Source organism: Coloeus monedula (assembly GCF_965178545.1).
Source record: "Coloeus monedula genome assembly, chromosome: 3".
NCBI lineage: Eukaryota > Metazoa > Chordata > Aves > Passeriformes > Corvidae > Coloeus > Coloeus monedula.
Window position 1 is genome coordinate 22112433 of NC_138783.1, and position 19699 is coordinate 22132131.

General features: G+C 47.1%; 1 protein-coding gene across 2 annotated transcripts in view; it reads right to left on the minus strand.

Annotated features, from left to right (window-relative positions):
• Nucleotides 1-17801: 17801 nt before the first annotated feature.
• Nucleotides 17802-19699, minus strand: part of GTF2E1 (general transcription factor IIE subunit 1) — a 48779-nt gene continuing 46881 nt past the window's right edge. For both annotated transcript variants that reach the window (XM_082278948.1, XM_082278949.1), the window contains exon 5: nucleotides 17802-19536. In XM_082278948.1, the coding sequence (XP_082135074.1) occupies nucleotides 19106-19536 (431 nt within the window). In that variant the 3' untranslated portion in view covers nucleotides 17802-19105. The remainder of the gene's footprint in view (nucleotides 19537-19699) is intronic.

Genomic DNA, 19699 nt, shown 5'->3' on the forward strand with positions numbered 1-19699 from the left:
AGTAGACAGGCTGTAATTGAATCCTTTTCAGTTTATACCCTGCTGGCAGCTTAGCTTAGCCAGAACAAAACCCTGTGCACTGAAGAAACACAACAGCTCTGGGCAGGCAGAGGCATTTTCCATACATGACCTACGGTGAATTGCTACTTTATGTTCGAACTTCAACTCTTCATTAGCAGCAGGGTCGTTGCTGCTCCTCTCTCCAGAAAACCACAGAGGCAGCACTAAGTGCTGGAGTTAAAGAGGAGTAAGCACTTTTCAATTAGCCACCAACTTTATGAGACGTGAGACTTGGGCAGCAGTGCGGGAGGTGCTGGGTGTCCCTGGGCTGAGCTGCAGCAGGCAGTGCAGCCCAAGGGCAGCGACAGGCACAGGGACTCAGCCTCTCCACTTGTTCGTCAAGCCTGCTGCTCATTTACAGCCATAAATGTCACGTTTGGCTGCAGTGGCATAAATAACAGGTGACATTTTAACAACATTGGCAGCACCGTGCGGGGAGTCCTCTAACACTGATGAGTTATGGGAGGCCAATGTGAGTTTTGGGGGGGTTCATTCATTCTCCTCTTTCGAGGCAATTGCCTGTTTGCTCCTGAAAACAAATGTTAAATTAAAAAACACTCGTATGCATTGCAAATAGCTTCTCAGGAGGATTTCTGATGTTGTAAAATGGCAGAGCTATAACTCTGACTGAGTGAATACTGGAGGATGAGAGATGGTTATGAAGAGAAGCATCCTCCATGCACATGTCGTGAGCAATGGGATGGAAATTACTCCTGATAATTCAACCTTCTGGACATGGAATTTGGCTGTAACAGCAGGTTTTGCTGTAAAAAGACATTCTCTACGTTGGCATCTGCCTCTCGGTGTCCTGGGCCTTTCACATACCTGGAACAGTCCATTAGAGTAAAATGGAATATGTACATCTATGTGCATAATATAGCAAAATCTTCTCTTGCTGCCAGCCCCTTGCTTATTTCTAAATGACACTATCATTAAGGTGGGTGATTTATCACAGAAATACACAGGAAGTCACAGCCTGATTAATAGAGTGGAAAAAAACCCATCAACTCACAAAAATAATAAAAGTACTGAAAGTCTGTACTTTGATCCAAATCACCTTGAGAATTTCAAGGCATTTAACAATATTTTACAAGCTGCTTCAAGCCACACAAAGACTTAACCCCACTGCCTGCCAGCAGCAGCAGCATGGCAGCATGGTAGCAGGGAGGGAGCACTCCACTGCCCCTCACTTTTCCTTTGGCACTTCTTTCTGCCTCCAAGTCGGCACGCTCAGCTGATGCTCCTTAAAACCCCCTGCATTTGCTCCATCACTGCCTCCTGTCACCCACTGACTCAGTGCCAGAGAAGGGATCTGCTGAACTCATCATTGCTGAGAAAAAGACCAGCCTGGAGACAAAGGATCTCCAGTGGCTCCGGGCTGCCTGGATGCATCCATCCCCATGTCTTTCTCTTCTACCTGCAAGAGGTGTGGAACATCAGGGGTTGTGCACCTGTAGTCCTGCAGCTCTTATGTGACGTGATTTCCACTGCAGCTTTCCCTCGACAGCCCCTCCTGCACTGAGGGCAGCTGCAAGGTCCCACACTCACTTCTCCTCTCGCCCCATAATCTGCTGCTGCCTTTGTCATCCCGCAGAATGGGAGTGGCCTGTGCTCCCACACTGGCAGGACAGCTCGCAGCAGGATGCATCCAAGCTGTGTGTCCAGCTGCCTCCTTTGCTGTGGTGTGCGTTTCAAACGACATTCAGAGCTTGGACCTGCGACAGTTCGGACTCATGGCTGATCTGACACCTACACCTATTTTTATTTTTAATTATCTGCTGAAACCCTGGTTTTTTTCTTAAAGCACTCCTGCCACACTGCAAAATCCCTGGTCTGGTTATGGGCATGTATTGCCAACAAGAGAGATGCAAACTTCTTACCCTGAGGCCAGGGGCTTATTGCTAACACTAAACCTGGGACTTCCAATTGCAGAATCAGTTTGTTTCACCCAACCTAACAATGTACCTGGAAGATATTCTCCGTTTTGGGGTTCCCCAGTGAGGAAACACATTAACATGGTGTTCAGCATCAGGTCTCCAAGATGGTTAGGGAAGGGCAGCATGTGGGGAGAAGCTGGGTGAACTGGGTTTGTTCAGATGTAAGAGAAGGTATGGGGAGATCCTGATGTTGTCTGCAATGGGAAGGCACAGAGAAGATGGAGCCAGATTTTTCTTGGAGATGCACTATAGCAGAGACAACAGGGGTGAGGTGGCATGCCAGCAATTCGGATGTGGTATGGGAAAAGCTCCTTTATCCTTATAAGCATCATCAAAGATTGAAATAGAGTCCAGGAAAACTAGGAAATCTCTCTTCTTGGAGCTACTCATGACTCTGCTGGACAAAGCCATAAATAACCTGCTTTAATTGGGCCTGCTCTAGTGGGGCCTTGGGCTGGATGGCCTCTGGAGCACCTTCCTGACTTCAATTAGTTTGGGATTTGGTGAACATCATTTATTGAGCTATGCTTTTCCTCTAAAATGAAAAAAATACCTCTTCGATGAGGAGATAATATACCTGTTATAAACTCTGTCCCCTGGGATCTCTCAGAACTGGACAACTAAAGTGCTAGATATATGCACCACCACTCAGAGCTGGTATTACATCGCCAGCACTTCAGAGTTAATTATTTTTTGCTTTCAAAGGAGGAAGAGTAATTTTAAAAATAGTTTAATATCAGTCTCACACCAAAGGTGTTTCTTACTGCTTTTCTTCTATAAACCATCAGTAGCATTAATTAAAATTTTCATTTCTTTTCCAGTTCCTTTTCTACTATGAAGACTGGATCTTTAATAAGTAGCTGCCATCTCAGTAGTGGGTCCTTTCAGAATCAGGGCTGGAATTTGTGGGATGAGATACACACGTGGGATCTTGAGGAGAGGGGCATAGTGGTGTCAGAATTACAAATGCTCTGTAATCAGCAGAGAAAACCACACCTTGTTGTAAGTCATGATCCACAGTCCCAGGAGCAGTCCAGCACTCAAAGCTACCTGTCCAAGGACTTGACCAGCTCCCAAGAAGGCAAGACTGGAAAGGACAAAGCCTTAATCTATTTAGTCTTTCCTGCTAGAGGGACTGTTCCCTATCTTCCCCCTGCCTAATTCTAGGACCTGACATTGCTGCTGGGCTCCCAGGTCTGTGTCCTCCCAACTCCATCACTGCTCCTCAGCAAGGAAGAAGGCTGACCTCGGCACATACCACTCCTCCAAACTGCCCTGAGTTTAGAGGCTAAAAATGGAGAATCAGGGAAACAAGATGCTGAACTCTTGTGGAGTTTGTCACCCTACAGTGCTAATATATCCCTTCGAGGATGCTGTAACTTGGAGCACAGCAGCACATATGCCAAGATTTTGGCATATCAAGCTATTACAGGGTCCTGTGCTGTGCACCTTGCTCTTCTCTAGGTAATTGCCAGGTTTCTGGGCCCCTTTACTACTCTGAATATTGATCAGTCTTCAGGAGCAGCACCAGCTTCAGCAGTGATTTTTCCAGAGCATCCTCTCTCCAGTGGGAGTGCTGAACTTTTCTTCCCACCTTTGCTTCCAGTCTCATCCTTCATTCATTTGTGAGCATTTGATGTAGAAGATGGTTGGAGAAAGTGTAGGATAACAGCAGGATTTTCCTTCTTTCTGTACTTGGTGAGGGCATTTCAGGGCACTTAGAGGGGGAAAGTGCAGTTCTCTGCTGAAGAACTTCCACTCACACTGTCTGCAATGGTCCCAAGAGATCATTAATTCTATTTATTCCAGTTTCCACGATCTGATGAGCATGGAAATCACATCCTGTACAGAAATTGGGCACACTTGTTTCCTGCTGCTGCTCTGGTACCCAGGCTGTGAGTCTGTGCTGTACTGCCAAGAGCATGATCGCAGGCTCACTTCTGCTCCCCACTCCAACTCCAGACTTTGCAGTGGCACCAAACAGAAGTGCTCTGACCGCCTTCCGAGGTTGCCTATTCATCAAGCAATGGGGACAAGAAATTCAAATGTGCATATTTCTGTGCAGAGTAGGTGAACCCCTTTGGCCAGCAAGTACTAGAAACTCCATGCACTTCATCACCAAATTGCAGTAAAATCACTTAGACTCAAGATGACGCACAGATTCCAGCGCCATCGAGGCACAGACACAAAGCTGGAGCATTGGGCCCAACAGCTTTGTTTAAAATCAGGTAAGCCTTGAGTTCACTTAATTGTACATAAATATGTGAGATAAGACAACCTCACCTAAGGGCACTGTATTCCACAGCTCACCCCTTATGCAGAGGAGAACATTTTAGAGACAAGTCACACATTTCTTTCTGGTACAGCTCCTTTGCCAGTCTCTCTATATATACATGTATACATGCAAACACAGGCACATGCATTACATTCTCACCTTGTGTTTTTCCAGGAATTTATTAGCACACAGACATGGGTATGAAGATTTTGTATGAATGTGTTGTATGAATTTATCTGATCATTCAGAATCCATTCATAAGAGTATTCAACAACTTAAAGAAGGTGTGTCAAAGATTAGAGTTGATGATCACAGCACTAGAGGATAGTGCTGTGAGCTCAAACAAAATGAGATATGGTATTTTCAATTTGGTCTACTCAAAGATATCCTCTTTGTGTAGGATATACAGAAAGAATTACTCATTAAGCTTTCAAGATTGTGGTGGTTGCTGTCAATATCTAGCATTTCCCAGCAGGGACTTCTGTGCAGCAAGTTCTTTACAAGATTTACTTACAAGAAAAACAGAAACCGTGGCAGACTGGGACATCCTGCAGGCCAAGTGGGGACAGAACAATGGATTTAGTCTTACGTGCACCAGAAATCGGGTTGTATTTTCAGTTTGTCTGATGTTGCAGCTCCTTATGACATGTAAACTGAAGGGGTTTGTCAGAGTTATGTCATCCTTTCTAAACCATCCTTCAGGTGACTGGGCTCAGAGGCATCTCACACCTGGTTTTGCTGCTGTTTTTTCTCCTGCTTGTTTCATTGCAAGACTACTTGTTAATCTTCAAATTATGTTTGACATCTCACTGTAAATAGTCTGTGTCATAAACATCTCAATGTCAAAGTCTGAGTGTGTTTGCCTACCATTCTGGTTTGCCTCTATTTCTTACTCTTCCTGTTTGGCAGCTGTGTCTTTGGTGATGACTGTGCTTGAATTTGGAATCTGATTTAGACCCAGGTTTGCATTTAACCAGTTAGAGCTGCCTGGCAGGTGGACATTTAACTCCAAATGAGAAAAAGGTACTCCAGAATGTCTGGCGAGGAAACAGGGATGTGGAGGCCATGAGCACACAGCTATTGAGGAGTCACAGGGAACTGGGGCTCAGTCCCACTGCAGATGAAGTCACTTGGTGAACCTGGTACATCCTTGCTCCTTAACTGCTTCTGGATGTCAGAAGGGCTGTGTCCAGCAAAGCATTTCCTCTCACTTTTGGTCAGAAGAACAGCCAAATCCAGGCAGGTGAGGACCAGTCTTCACGTGGGAGATCTTTACCAGTCCACCTCACCCTGATGTTAACAAAATGGTTTGGGTCATCTTGTTCCAACCCCCCTGCCACAGGCAGGGACACCTTCCACTAGACCAGGCTGCTCCAAGCCCCATCCAGCCTGGTCTTGAATGCTTCCAGGGATGGGGCATCAAGAGCTTTTCTGGGCAACCTGTGCCAGTGCCTCACAGTGAAGAATCTCTTCCTAGTATCTAATCTAAACCTGGCCTCTTTCCGCTGCAGAGACAGGCAGCCTGCAGAAGGCTGAACACTGTTCAGCAATAAGTATCTGATCCAGCAATAATTCTGGGGCCAACACTCTCAAGAGCATACCAACTTACATAATTGTTTTATAGGATTTAAATGAAAACAGTAATTCATCAGAAATATGTAAGGATATGTAAGGACTGAAATATGTAAGGACTCTCCATCTGACAGACATTCTCCCCATACTAAGACACAGAAGCAATTATCTGCATGCCTTTTCCTATGCAAGAGGATTAGTGTTGTGCCTCTGTCTCAGAAGATATTCAAATGTGACTTGGGATTAATTAAATCACAAGACACCTGGAGGGAAAGTCAGAAGCATGTACATTTTCTACACCAGACATTTTAAAGTGTGGAAAAAGGAATATTTTACCAGCAAAATCTTTTGGTCTTGATGGGGGAGAAGATCAGCTTGGGAATTTCAGGGCAGAGAGTGCAGAAGAACCCAAACCATGAAAATGTATGTGCTTGTCATTGCAGCTACCACCTGCTGCAGCTGGTGGTCTCCAGTGTCCAGCAGCAGTTGAAGGGCTGAGAGGTTCCAGTGGTGCTGCACATTGTACAAGTGACTGTTTCAGGTTACCTCTTATTAACAGCAGACTCCTTTTGGTGACAAGTCTGGTGATGGCAGCAATTAGAGTCTCAGCTCCTGTGAAGAGGCTCAAGGTTGCCCCACTCTCCTCCCCCATCTTGTTCCTGCCATTTGGGCAAGGAAAGCTGTGCAGGGTCCTCCACCTCCATGCAGGAGGCACCTGCTGCTGATCTCTCCATCATACGTGAGCTCACATGTCAGAGTATCAGAGTCTGTGGGAATAAATTCAGCTCAGATCAAAGTCACAGTGCCCCTTGACTCCAGCTCAACACCTTTCTTGAGCTTTCTCACTATGTTAGCTAGCAGATCCCCAGTAAAACATCACTTTAATGCAGTTTCCTAATTGCTAGAGACGGTTCCCTAAAGGATTAGAAACTGGTGAAAGTTTTAGTGGAATGCTAAGAAGTTAAGAGGAAGAAAAGAGCCAACACTGTCCCCAAGGAAAAGCTCAAGAAAAGATGAGATGGCAAACATGTCACTGTGCCTCAGCCAGAGCAGAGGAGCTGTCCATCTCCCTGCTACCACCCTGCCGAGGAAAGCAGGTATCCCAGCAAGCCCTGATGGAAAAACTGTACCATAATCCGTGTTACCGTGAGCTTGCCTGGGGGGACGAGCTCAGTGACACACAGGCATTGGGGCTCGGTTCTTGTGCTGTGCCTTCCTACCCAGCGTGGTTCGTTTGTGTGCCCGAGCCTCTGCTGCTTTTAAATTGAGCTCCAGAGCCATTTCACAACCCACATCAGCTGTGGGACTCCTGCTGCTGCCCCTGCTCTCTGTGTTAAGGGACCTGTCTCTCTGCTGAAACACTTCTGACACCGATCTCTCTGCTCCCCATCCCTTTTCCACCCCCAGCTCCCACTCACTGGAGACAGGATAGGATCCAGCAGTGCTCTGCCAAGTTATGGGGCTGCCTGACAGCCACAATGGGGAAGGACATTTTATTTTAGGGCTCTGTCCAACAGTTGCCTAGTTAATTCCCATCCCCCAGCCCTACATCCAGTACGGAGTGGGGACATCTCAATTTTCTTGTTCTCTCGATGAGGGGAAGCTGCAGCACAGCGAACTTTCACTCCTGGGCATTACGAGAAGGCACCCAGCAAGAGGAAGCTAATGCTGAGCCCCCCCATCTCCCTGCAAAGTAAAATATAGGGATAAAAAAGGCACCTCATGAGTAGGACTTATCCTCACCAGCATCCCTCTGCAGCACGCTGTGCTTGGAGGACAATTAAATTACACTGCCGTTTCCCTTTCATCATGATCCGATTTACAGGGGAATTAATAGGGGCAGAGGAAGAGGCCTGCATGAAGCCAAAGCCAGGGCAACCGGCAGCTATGAACCTTCTTGAAAAACAGGAAGCTTGCCAGGATGTCTTTATTAAAGAGGAGAAGGGGGAGAGTGGAAAGGGCTGCTGCAGGAATGAAAGACAGATACAGACGTCAGCCTTGTTTACAGCAGGGATTTTGCACCGGTGCAGCTAAACCCTCCAGTTCAAAATCCACCCACAGGCATCTGCCACCAGCACAGCTGGAAAAAAATCACAGCTGAGACTTCTTGGTGGCAGCATGAAGAGGGAAATCTGCCATAAAGAAGGGCATTTGTCTCACTTGATCGCGTGGCTCCAGAGGTCACGTGGTGATTTCCCATTTTTCCCTGAAGATCTGCTCCTCCCCTGAGCTCACAGGATCGATGTCCCCATGGAGCAGCCTGCAGCAGCCCTGTCTGTTCCTGACAGTGCCACCCTGATGGTGACCAAGCCTGTCACCCAAGTAGGACAGCAGGTGTCATGGAGACACTTACTTGAATACAAACTAATATCCCAGCTTCTCACAGGTTGTTTGTCCGGGCTGTGAGTGTGCTGCTCTGCAGATGGAGACATGGGAGCTGGCTCTTGTAGTGCCATTTCACATCCAGGCTGGTTATGGCTTGGATGCCCTACGCTGCAAGCTCAGCCATCACTGCTGTGGCCAGCTGTGCTCCAGAAGTACTTTGGCAGCTTTGGGACAGCATGGAGCCACAGCAATTAAACCACAGGGCCAGTGAGCTCTGTGCAGGGTGCACGAGGGTGCTTTTGAAACAATTCTCTGTGTAAAGCCAGATGAACTCCAAAGGCATCTGGTTTGATGGCACTCCTGCTACTCCACAGCAACCCATGTACCTCTGTGCTGTGCTGCCTCATGCCTGTGAGCAGTGCTGTGTGGTGGCACTGGGACAGGCCTCTGCTAACTGGGTACTGGGGTGTACAGAAGCTGCTGGGAACAACAGGAAGAGGGAAGAATGTTCCCAGGTCCATGTTCCCACTCTGCAGTGCCCCTGCAGAACCTTTGTTCTTTGTTCTCTGTTATGTTCCATGTTATTGAGATTTTTCTGCTTACCTGAGTAGCTGAGCCCTTGGATGAACTTCCAGTGTCCAGACTGAGGAAAGAGAGAGGAGACATGGTGCCCTTGGGAGGCCATAGCTCAGGTAGTTACACTGACTGCATCCTTAAATTTACATCTCCAGTGCCTCTGGCACTGGAAAGGCAGAGTGATATTTTTTGCATCTAATCCTCTTTGAAAGTTAACTTATGATAAAACTTTTGAGATGTGCTGGAATTCCTCAGCTCATGATAACTCCCTTCTGTGTGAGGGATAGTCTCTCCAGATCATGTAACACGAGTGACTTCATTGTTATTTCTCTCCAGAGCTGGAGAAAAGCAACTCAGATCATTGAAGAGCTTCTGAAGAAGCTTCCTGTGTATGGACTTCTCCTTGACATCAGGGGAATGGAGGTGATGGAGCAAAAGAAATGGACCAAAAACACTTCCGGAGTTTGGAGATTCCTGGGCAGGAAGAAAATGGTTCTAGAAGTCATAGCAGGTAGATCATAGCTGTAGGAAGGTGTAACTGCCTCTCAGGAGCACAAACAGAAGAAACACCAATTCTTAACTTCAGAAATAAAATTATGAAAGGAGGGAAATAAGTAGTGAGCTAGAAGTTACTTGCATTCAAAAGAAGCCAAGGATCTAAAATCGCATCGTGAGTTCAGTGCTGGGACTGTGTGCATTACAAGCTAGTGAGGAGATGGCAAAGCCTGTCTGTACCTGATGAATGAATTAGCTGTTAATTCTTAATTTTCATGCCCATCTCCTCCCATCCTGTTTTCACCTGGGGCTGCCTCTCAGGGAGGCACTGTTCTGATACAGCCCTGTCAGTGGGACCAGTGGGCAGAGTTAGCTCAGGGGTCTGAGGACAGATGTTCATTTAAAGGGGGGGGTTTATTATGCAAAGAATACCCTGCTGCCTTGTTTTAATTACTGTTGCTTGAATTATGACAATAGCTCTGAGTGGCAAGGCCACTGCTGTGTTGTCACTGTCACCCATGGTCCCACAACAGCCACCCAGCACAGCTCCTCGCAGACCTGGCCTTGACCCTGATCTTGGCTACACCTCATCAACCTGGCCTTTTCCCACTGCCAATACAGTGGCAGCAGCGAGTTTTGTCTAAAATGTAAGGGGGAATCTCTACTCCCAGTAATGCTCAAGCAACCCCTGTTGACAATTCAGCACCTGAATGGTGTGTGTTGGTGAAGCATCACTTCTGCTGAGGTTTTATTCAGGTAGTGGTGGCATGAGGACTGTGGGAGACAGGCATCCCAGCCAGTGACCCTCTGAAAGCAAGGGGAAGTGTGCTAGGAAAGGGACGAGGAGCTGGAGAAACTAATGCCACTGACTTCAAAGATGAAGGATTCTCTTTATACTCTGAAAGTGACTGAATAAAATGATTGGCATCATCACAGAGCTAAATAGGATTTTCTACTTGTGTTGGATTATTTTAGATGGCAGTTTGATTAGCCTGATTGGTGTTGATTTGTCCCTAAGAAGTGTATTACTTTAATTAGCCTTATATTCAAAAAATATTTTCAATTATGATACCATTTATTAATGTGATTTGCTTTCTCCCAACAGATGTGTTAACTTTGCCCAGCACTAGAAGCTTGGTTTTTGGAGTGGAGTTCACAGTGCTGGTTCCAGCTGCAGGCAGAGCTGCCCTCTCTGTGAGCATTTGCTCACAAACCACCTGATCATGAAAGGATTCCAACCATCGCATCCAGTTAGTAAAGGAGAAAGCAGGTAACGCCCCATACCCTGCTGAGCTAGTCACCTGAGGGCCAGTTCACATTGTCCTAGTTCACATATTCTGGATAAACCCCAGAAGTTATGAAAAGCACTGCTTTTCCTAATATTTTTAAGGCAAATGACTTCCTAGGAGAGGAAGGAGGAGGAAAGATTACTGAATCCTTGCTGAAAGCAAGGTGAGATCTTATGGCCTGGGAATGCAGCCAGCATCAAACCCCATGGCACTAAGGTATGTAATTAACTATACGTTGTTCCATCTCCACTTCCCAGTTGTGAACAGTGCTTGTACTCACTGAAACCTTCCTGGTGAGCTCCCATCTGCACTCAGCCACCCATGGCACCGGGACAGAAATCACCCCTCATCTTCAGCCACACATTCTGGAGACATCCCTCTGACAGAAGGGCACCTGGAGACCCAAAAAGCATTTTGAGGACACCCAAGCAAGGTTTTGTGCAGGTCATATCACTATCTGATCAAGGCATCTCTTGGGATGCTGCTGTAGTCTTTGGCTGCAGAAGAGCTGCAGCTCTTTGCTCATGTGCCCCATAATCTGGAGATGGTCAAGCACTGCAGCAAGTGAAATAAAACACAGACTGACTGCCCCCTCAGGCTGAAAGCAATTTGAAAAGACTGAGTCCATGTGGGAATTGCTGAAGGACATATCCAGGAAATTTCAGGATTGCCCCTGGCAACAGGGAAAGCCCAGGTTATTCAATCCCATGGCTGTAAAGGAGCAACCATGGCCCTGGCTCCTTCGGTCGCCTCTCACAGCTCAAATGCACTGGGAGCACTCCCTCATTACCATTGGCTTCTCAGTCCTGCCAGGTGAGGGAAATGGTTCCAAGATTTCATTTAATACCTGTATTTAATCCATTAGTTCTCCCTGCAGACATCCTGAAGGCTGGGCTGTGATTAAGGAGGAGGTAAGTGCCCTGTTTATTGCTCTCCTGATACTTCTTCACTTTCCTCTACACTTTCACAGCATTTTCATCCTACAGTCATGCAGTGCCTTGGAAATGTGCATGGGAACTCCCTGCTCTGTCCCCTTGGGATGGGTTGGAGAGTCCACCCACACTCAGCAATACAGGTCCTGCTCTCCTGTGAGGCCCTCTGTGATTTTATAGTTACAGCCCTTGGTGTGAGCCAAAGCTATCAGCAAAATGGACTGTCACCTGCAACCACTTTTTCTCCTTGATTCCTTGCCATTAAACTGTAGGCTTGGGTATCATATTTGTTATCCCAGTTTAAAGGGAAAATTCATTATTTTTCATCTTTTTCCTTTTCAAAACACAAGGAGAGGGCTGGGGGAAGTGGCCAGGACAGGAAGGAAGGAAAGTTAACCATCTCCAGTAGACCACATTCTTTCTGTTAATATGCTCCATGAATCGTGCAGCATGGCCACGGCTCCTGTAAAAACCAGAGAGGACAAGCATGAGTACTGAATCACAACAGCTCTCCTTGTGCTTCTGCAGCTGTCACTGCTACAGCACAGGCTGCATTGGTCTCACTGAACACTTGGCTTCTTCTAGTGCTAAGAAGTGCTGGATTTCCTGTGCGGATCAATCCATCGGCAGCTGTGAGGTCAGAACGGTTCCCATTTGTACTTCGCTGTTACATCCCCAGGTGGCAAAGGGTCTTGCACATGGGACAGAGAAAGGTTCTGGTTCACTGCCCCTTTCTACTCAACAAACATAAATAATCCCTTAGTAATGCACAGTTTATTTCCCTCCCAATACGGGCTTCCAGTTTTGATGCTCTTTCCATTACTGACTTAGGCATGAAGCAGTTTTTATGTTCACTGCAGACTTGGAGTGCCCTACACACTTTCTGCAAACAGGGAGCTGTTCATCTCCTGTTCACTGGCTTTGACCACCTCAACAAAGGCACTGCTGCCCACAATATTCATCTTGCTTGTTTTTCAGGTTTCTAATGGTTTGACTCACACCTTTCCTGGGGCAGATCCCATTAGCATGTGAATTAGCAATGCCTCAGGGAGGTCTTTAGTTTGTGGTAGCACCTGGGTGCCCCAAAAGATGCTTGAGCCTGCTGCATGAGAAGCAAAAAATGCAAAGAATTAAAGAAAAGCAAACCCAACACTGGAAGAGCTGAAAATGTGGCATTTTGACACATGTTCAGCTGCAAGAGCCCGTGTCTGCTGTCTGTGGACATCAGCACTTTTAGTCCACACTTCAAACAGCTGCAATGATGTGACTGTCTAGTGAACAAAAACTCCAGCTGTCATTTGCTGCTCCTGACAGTAGCTTCTACCTAAACCATACAAAGTCCTTATCTGTTAACATTCCCAAAGGGAGGCATGTTTGAGGAGGGCTGGGCAGCCCCCTACATGACTTTGTTTGTTTCTCATACACAGACATAACAGCACAAATTCTGGTGAAATATTAGAAGAAAAAGGTACTTTTTAATGTCACAACTGAACTCAGTTTCGCAACTAATTGCTGTGAGGTATTTTTACAACAAACCTCTCAACATGACAAAAGCAGGAATCAGATCATTCAAATGGACCTGCAGGCTCCTGCTGAAGTTGGTTGCTAACTTGGGACTTTCCTGACGCCTTTATGTAACTACAAGAGGTTGGCACACTTGGAGAATATTACTCTTCCTAATGGGCTTGGAGGCAAGGGAATACACCAGGATAAATGCACCATAAGCCAAGTCCTTCTTCATCACATTTTATTTTTCTTTGTGTGGATACAGCACCCATGTGGCCTGGCAGAGTATGCAAGAGTGAAATTTCTCTCATGATGCACCATTTTCTTAAGCCCCAATTTCCCTCTAACTGCATTTCCCTCTACTCTTCCGTGTTGTACTGGAATAGTTTTCATCTCCTGACATTGCCAGAAGGGCTGAGGTGTCGAAAGCATACACCTTCTTGGAAAAAGGACTGTGTGGCAATGGAAGAATAGTTGTGGTGGCAGGGCAGGGAGAGCAGATATGTCTCTTTACCAAGATTTTACAGCCTCATTTACATTAAAAAAAAAAAAAAGTTTTTTTCTTGTTAGAAGCAGCAGGGAAACATGAGAAATTCAGCAACTCAAAATATTCCCAAGGAACAAAAAGAACAAGGGTTAAAAAAATAAAAATCAAACCCAGTCCTACCAAACCACATCTAGTTCAAGCAGCAAAGAATGTGTGACCAGCCTGGGGCTGATACCTGTTTTCTCCCCATGGAAGGAATTGAGGGGGCCTGAGCCTAGCCAGAGCTCACTTCTGGAAAAACAGAGACCTACCATTCATTAAACCTCTCTGCTGGGATGTGGCACAGGCTGAGCCAGTCATGGCTGAGACCTACATGGTGCACCTGGCGTGAGAGGGCCATGTGTCCCAGGAGTGGACATGGCACAAGCTGGAGCTGCTTGGGGTTGGTGGTGATGGTAAAGCACTTGAAGCTTAATTTTGACACCTGTGTGTGATTGCAGACAGATTGAATTTATGAGAGCCCATCAGCAGTGACTGGGAGAGCAACAACCAGCACCTTTGCAAAGAGCAGGTATTGATAACCCAAACAAAATTACCGAAGCAATCATTGCCTCACATGGGCCAGCGCTGGTTCAGATACTGCACCCTAAAGCACACCCAGGTCAGTCAGTCATGAACATTTGTGGTGTCTGACACACTTGTCCCCCCATACTGCATGTCATGAGAAAACAGCCAAAGCATGGACTGTGGTAACACAGCCTGGTAAATCTGGCATTGGCTCAGGCAGATTTCCATTGTCAGAAGTGCAGAAAATAAATGCTTAAGACTAGGAGGATCTCTTTACCAGGGGGAACTGAGCCAGGCTTCTCAGCTCTATGCACAATTTTAGCTCACTGCAAAATTACCACTGCTCACCCTCCTTCTTCCAGCAAGTAATGGGATGGCAGAGGCTGGTGATACAGATTCCAGGTGAAAAATAAGCACAAGCAGTATGTCAGGGGTTTAATCACATCTATATGAAATGTGATTTTTTCCTCCTTGCCAGATGTACCTTTTTTTGTACCCAGACATTAACACTCATGGAACAGCATTTGATCAGCTTTCATTTTCTGGCTGGCTCCCTGCCCACTTTTGTGGCTGAGCAGCCCAAGGTTTGCTCCTGCTGCCTGGCCAGCCCTGGGTAGGGCTGGCGCACTGGTGGCTGTGACAGCCGGGGCGAAGCGCACGCAGGGGCTCTAACGCACTGCAGTGGAGCCGCTTCCGATGCGGCTGCCTCAGCCTCCTCTCTGCCATCCCCGCCTGCTTCATTAGCATCACACTGTTCAAAGGCATGGAAATCAAATTATATTTAGGTCACAAACATATTTTAAGCAAAAATACCTATTATATTTAAAGCAACTTGTTCAGAGACTCTGTCTGCTGCTTCAGGATGGTTGCACTAATACTCACTGTCCTTAATGTTTTTTAATGAGATACCAGGTGCTTCCAAAGTCTGATTTTTGTTTGAATATAAATTAGGTTAATTCTCTCTCAATTTAAATGCTGGTAAATAAGAAACTACTTTCTGACAGCTCATTTTGGTATCCCAAACAGGCAAAAGCCCAGATTTCCCTGGATAACTTTGAAAGAGAGATAAAACAGCTCTGCCACAGTGACAGGACTGTAGTCCCGAACAGTCTGGGGCTGCCGGTGCTCTGCTCTCTGCTTGCTAGGAGGGAGCAGGCAGGCAGGCAGGCAGGCAGGCAGGCAGCCTTCCAAGAGCACCAGCACTCAGACATCGCTCCCCACGCTTTGGGCTGCCACTCCTTTTAGCAGTGGCCTCTCCATGACTCTCTGTGGATTCACATCTTAAACAGATTCAAGCATCTGGCTATGCCTCCTATCAAGACTGTACAAGTGATGATCTCCTTGGACTTTGTAAATATTGATCATTATTCTGGAAGCAGCTCAGCACAGAGAAGCTGCACTTCAGCTTCAGCTCCTCTGCTGCTGGAGGAGACTGTGTTGTCTCACAGTCCATACACTTCAAACTGGAGTGTATTGTGATGCTTAGGGAACGTTGGCTGTCCATGCTTAGATCAGTATTCCCAAGCCTCCTGTGAACAAGCCTGAGGCCTGGTTACCTAGCCCAGGGCTTGCAGTGGGATAAGGCAGTACCAGTCCTGGACAGCCCAGAGCAATTACCTGGAGCACTGTGTGACATGTCCCTGCTCCAAAGGACAGAGCCCACAGCCTCCCTCGTTTATGCTGACACACACCAGAGGAATGGGGCTGCTGCTGCTTCTCCCCCACAGCCCACCCCTGGACAGCCTGCTGGCTTGCCCTGCTGCTGACATGTCCTTCCACCTGCTCATAACCTTTCTGTTTCCATGATGGCTTTGTCTTGCATTTGATTCCTGAGACAATTTTCCCTCTCCTCCTGCAGCGGCACAGTGGGAGACAAGAGACCCAAGCACAGCAGGCTGCTTCCCCCGCCAGGCCCTCTTAAACTTCACAGCATGTCCTGGCGCTGCAGGCACCACTGAGGCACAGCTCCTCAGATGTCTTAGGGAGGAGGTGATGCTATTTTTCTGCCCCCCAGGATTCCTCCAGGGGACCTTCAAATCCCTTGACTCTCAAAGAGCAAGTCTGTTTAATCCAAGTCTGAAGGAGGCAGCAGCACAGGAAGAGTTGGATGGAGGAAGCCAATTTTTGGAAGCTTAGTAGAAAAGATTCTAACATTCCTGTTTTCTAGAGTTGACAGTGCACATTTCCTCCATCAACAGCTTAGCTGATCTGCTCTGGCCTGCTCTGTACTGGGCAGGGAGCACATAACTCCACTGAAGTTTTCTTGACCCACAATGGGAACAGGAACAGAGGCAGCTCTCATCCAGCTGGGAGAGGCTCCTTTGACCATTGGGAAGAGGAGCATGAGAAGCATGAGAGATGCAGTTCTCTTTCCTGAGCTCCAGTGCCCTGCACAGGACACCCCCAAGAATCACACCATGCGCTTGAGAGCATTGTCCAAATGCTTCTTGAACTCTCAGGTATCACTCATCAGATAAAACGTGCTTTAGGCCGGAAGCAGATGCAGAAACTGGTTTGAATGGTGTTAGACAGAACATCCACCCAGGAAGGCCTGACAGCGTTATTGGGTTAGTGTTAATGCAGCACATGTGGTCCAGCAGGCAGGGGAAGTGGCTGGGCCTTCCTCAGAATTGATGGCTTTATCCCTTGCATTAGCACCAACCTGCTGGCAGTGCCTGGCTTTGCTTGCAGAGGCTATTTTTCCCTCCTGGCATGTGTGCAGAGCTCTGTTTAGCTGCAGGAAGAGGAAGAGGGCACTATCAACTGTGTGTTCTGTTCATTCAAGCCGTGCTTGTCATGACAGGGAAGGAGCAGTGTATGGTTGTCCGTCAGCAGCCCGAACTGGCTGGAACGGAGTAGAGCAGCCATCCTTTCTAATGCCAGGAACTGTTGGAGAGAGCAGGAAACAATGATGGCATCTGCTCATGCACCTTGATCTTTCCAGTCCTCCCCAGGGCTGCATGTGGTGCACGAGAGATGGAATGCAAACCCCACAACTACCGCTCTGACTTCCCCATGTGCAGGACGTGCCTTGCAAAATGACAAAAACTGCAACTGCTGCACAAACCACCATTAAATATGTCCATTAAGAAACCCACTACTTTATAGATTGTTACGCTGGGTATTTCTTCACTTCAGCTTTACTAAACCTTGATTTTCCAAACTGAAAACTCAGTACAAGGTCCTGGTGAGTTACAAGCATGAGCAGCTTTCTGTATTCAGGATTAGGTCTCAGTTTCTGCTTTTGGCTCCTTGTAAATCTACCTGCTTTTCTCCAGTGTTAATACTGAATTCAGCCAGATTAAATCTAGACAGAATGGGTACAGCACATTTTTTTCTGTTAGCTGATCACTGAATTTGACTTATCAGCTCTGTGACTTGATATCCGGAAGCTTGATACCAGATCTTGGAAGCCTGTCTACACAAGAACACCATTTTAACCAGCAGTACAATGTCTGCGAGTCTTCTACCATCAGCCTATGCCTCCCTTGAGGAAGGAGAAAAGGAATGGAAGTGCTGATCAAAACCAGCCTCCCCTAGCACTGGTGTAATGAAACATCCACGCTGGAAATGCAGGAGATTCCAGGAGGCATTCAATGAAGCTCTGGTAAGGAGAAACAATGTGCAGTGGGATTTCATATGGTCCTCTCAAAGGAGAGCTCAAATTGGTCTTTTTTCTTGAATCCAATAAATCAAAATGATAAGCAAACAACATTCCCAACTAGGCACAAGACAAACTGAAAGATGACAAAGAGGAGAAGTTTCTGTTTATTTATTCCTCTTTAAAATGACTTAAAAGAAAATTTAAAACACTATTTAAAAAAGAAGGGGATTCAAAATATCGAGAAGCTGAAAATCAAACCACAAAGGAGGCATTACAAGGTTAGCAGAATGTAGAAAGCATAGTTAGTATAAAACAGATTTACAGTCTCAGTGAACGGCAAATTTGTACCGCCCATGTAAGTGGAACAGCACATAATGCCGCCCCTACTCTCTGGAACACAGAACTCTTTGATAATTTGGTTTTATTGTAGTACTATGTAGGAAAACAACAATTTTAAAAAAGCAACATTTTCAATTGAAAGAGAAAAACATTAAAAACATTATATTGCTCTATAGGCACTGAAAAATGTCTTTCTGTGGTAAAAGAGTGTGCCAAGCAGAATTCAAAATTGTGTAATTCCTCTTAAAATCATACAGCCCTGGTGAGATTGCAAATAAAACTTAGTTATGCTACTTCTCTGGCACTGCCTGACAGCAGCTCTGCCCACTATGAACTGTCTGCAACACTGGAGTTTGGACAGGGCTAGGCAGAAGCAACAGGCAGCAATATCGGAAAATGAAGGTATCTCCTGGCAAGTCAGAGCACTGGCAACTCAGATCCATGGAGGGCATTTGTTACACTGACAAAAAGTGATTCACTCTGTGTGCTGTCCAAGGCTTCCACTCCGCCTGTTTCAAGTTACACCTGACCTTGAGGTGCTGAGTCCCAGCAGTGAGTGAACAGGAGCAAGAGGAGGTTGCTGCCTACAGGCCTGCTTAGAAAGAGCCACTCTGGTGGCCAGTGGCTGCTGGCAGAGGTCAGGTACAAGCCCCGTCCAAGCTTGCCATCAGCAGACAAGTGCTTCCCTCTCCTCTCCCCTCGCTGAGCACAGGCAGCTGTATGTTACATACACCATCCTCTGCAGAGCACTCTGCTCAGAGTATGGAGCCCTTATGTCCTCTGAGGGCAGGTATGAGAACTTCACTGGGATCTGCAACAAAAATCAACTTAAAGCCATCAGGGGAAGGAGCTGCTAGGGCCTTGGAGAAGGTTAAAGCAGTGCCCATGTAGGGCACCCTGAAGCAGATTTTTACCTTGCAAGCATCCTCAGTTCTGAGACTTGTCCTCCCCTATGTGTTCTGGCTCATGCAGCTCTGCTGCACCCCTGTTCTGGTGAGCAGGATGCTTGAGTTTAGCAGTGCTGAGCCGCAGTGACCCTGCCTGTGCACAGGGGAGGGAAGATGCGCTTCAGTCTTCTGTTCTGCTAGGGAGTTACTGCCTTGAAAAGTCACCTTTTAAAAAATGCCATGGCAGGGACCAGTTAATCAAACATGTCCTCAAACATGCGTTGCCCCATGGCTATGTAAACCTCTTTTTCCTCCGGTGTCATCTGGGCCACCAGCTCAGGGCGCTGGCTCACTTGGCTGTAAGAATGTGGACGCCCAGCCACTGTGACAGTGGGGTCTTCTGCCACCACCTCGAACTCTTCGTCCTCCTCCTCCTCCTCCAGCCCATACGCTGTGGTGGCCGTGGTGGCGGGGCGGGGAGGGGACTCCTCCTCCGACTCGCTCGTCTCGCTCTCGGAGTCACTCGCATTGCCGCCAGAGAGAGGAGCGGCACCGCCGACTGTGACAGTGGAAGCGGAAGGTGTCTTCTTCTCGTGGATGAGCAGGGCACGCATCACCTCCTCATTGTCATCCAGGGCTGCCCGGCCCTCCTCACGCTCCTGGAACACATCCAGATCCCGGCTCCCTGCAAAGGGACACGAGGGAATGAGCATTTCCTCAAAGAGATGTGTGTGACGGCCCTGAAAGTTTTCTTAACCTTTATTAACTACTGCCACTGAGCTCAGTTGGCCAAGTCACACCCTTTCTCTATGCCAACTCCTCCTCACCCTTAAAACAGTTATTTCTTA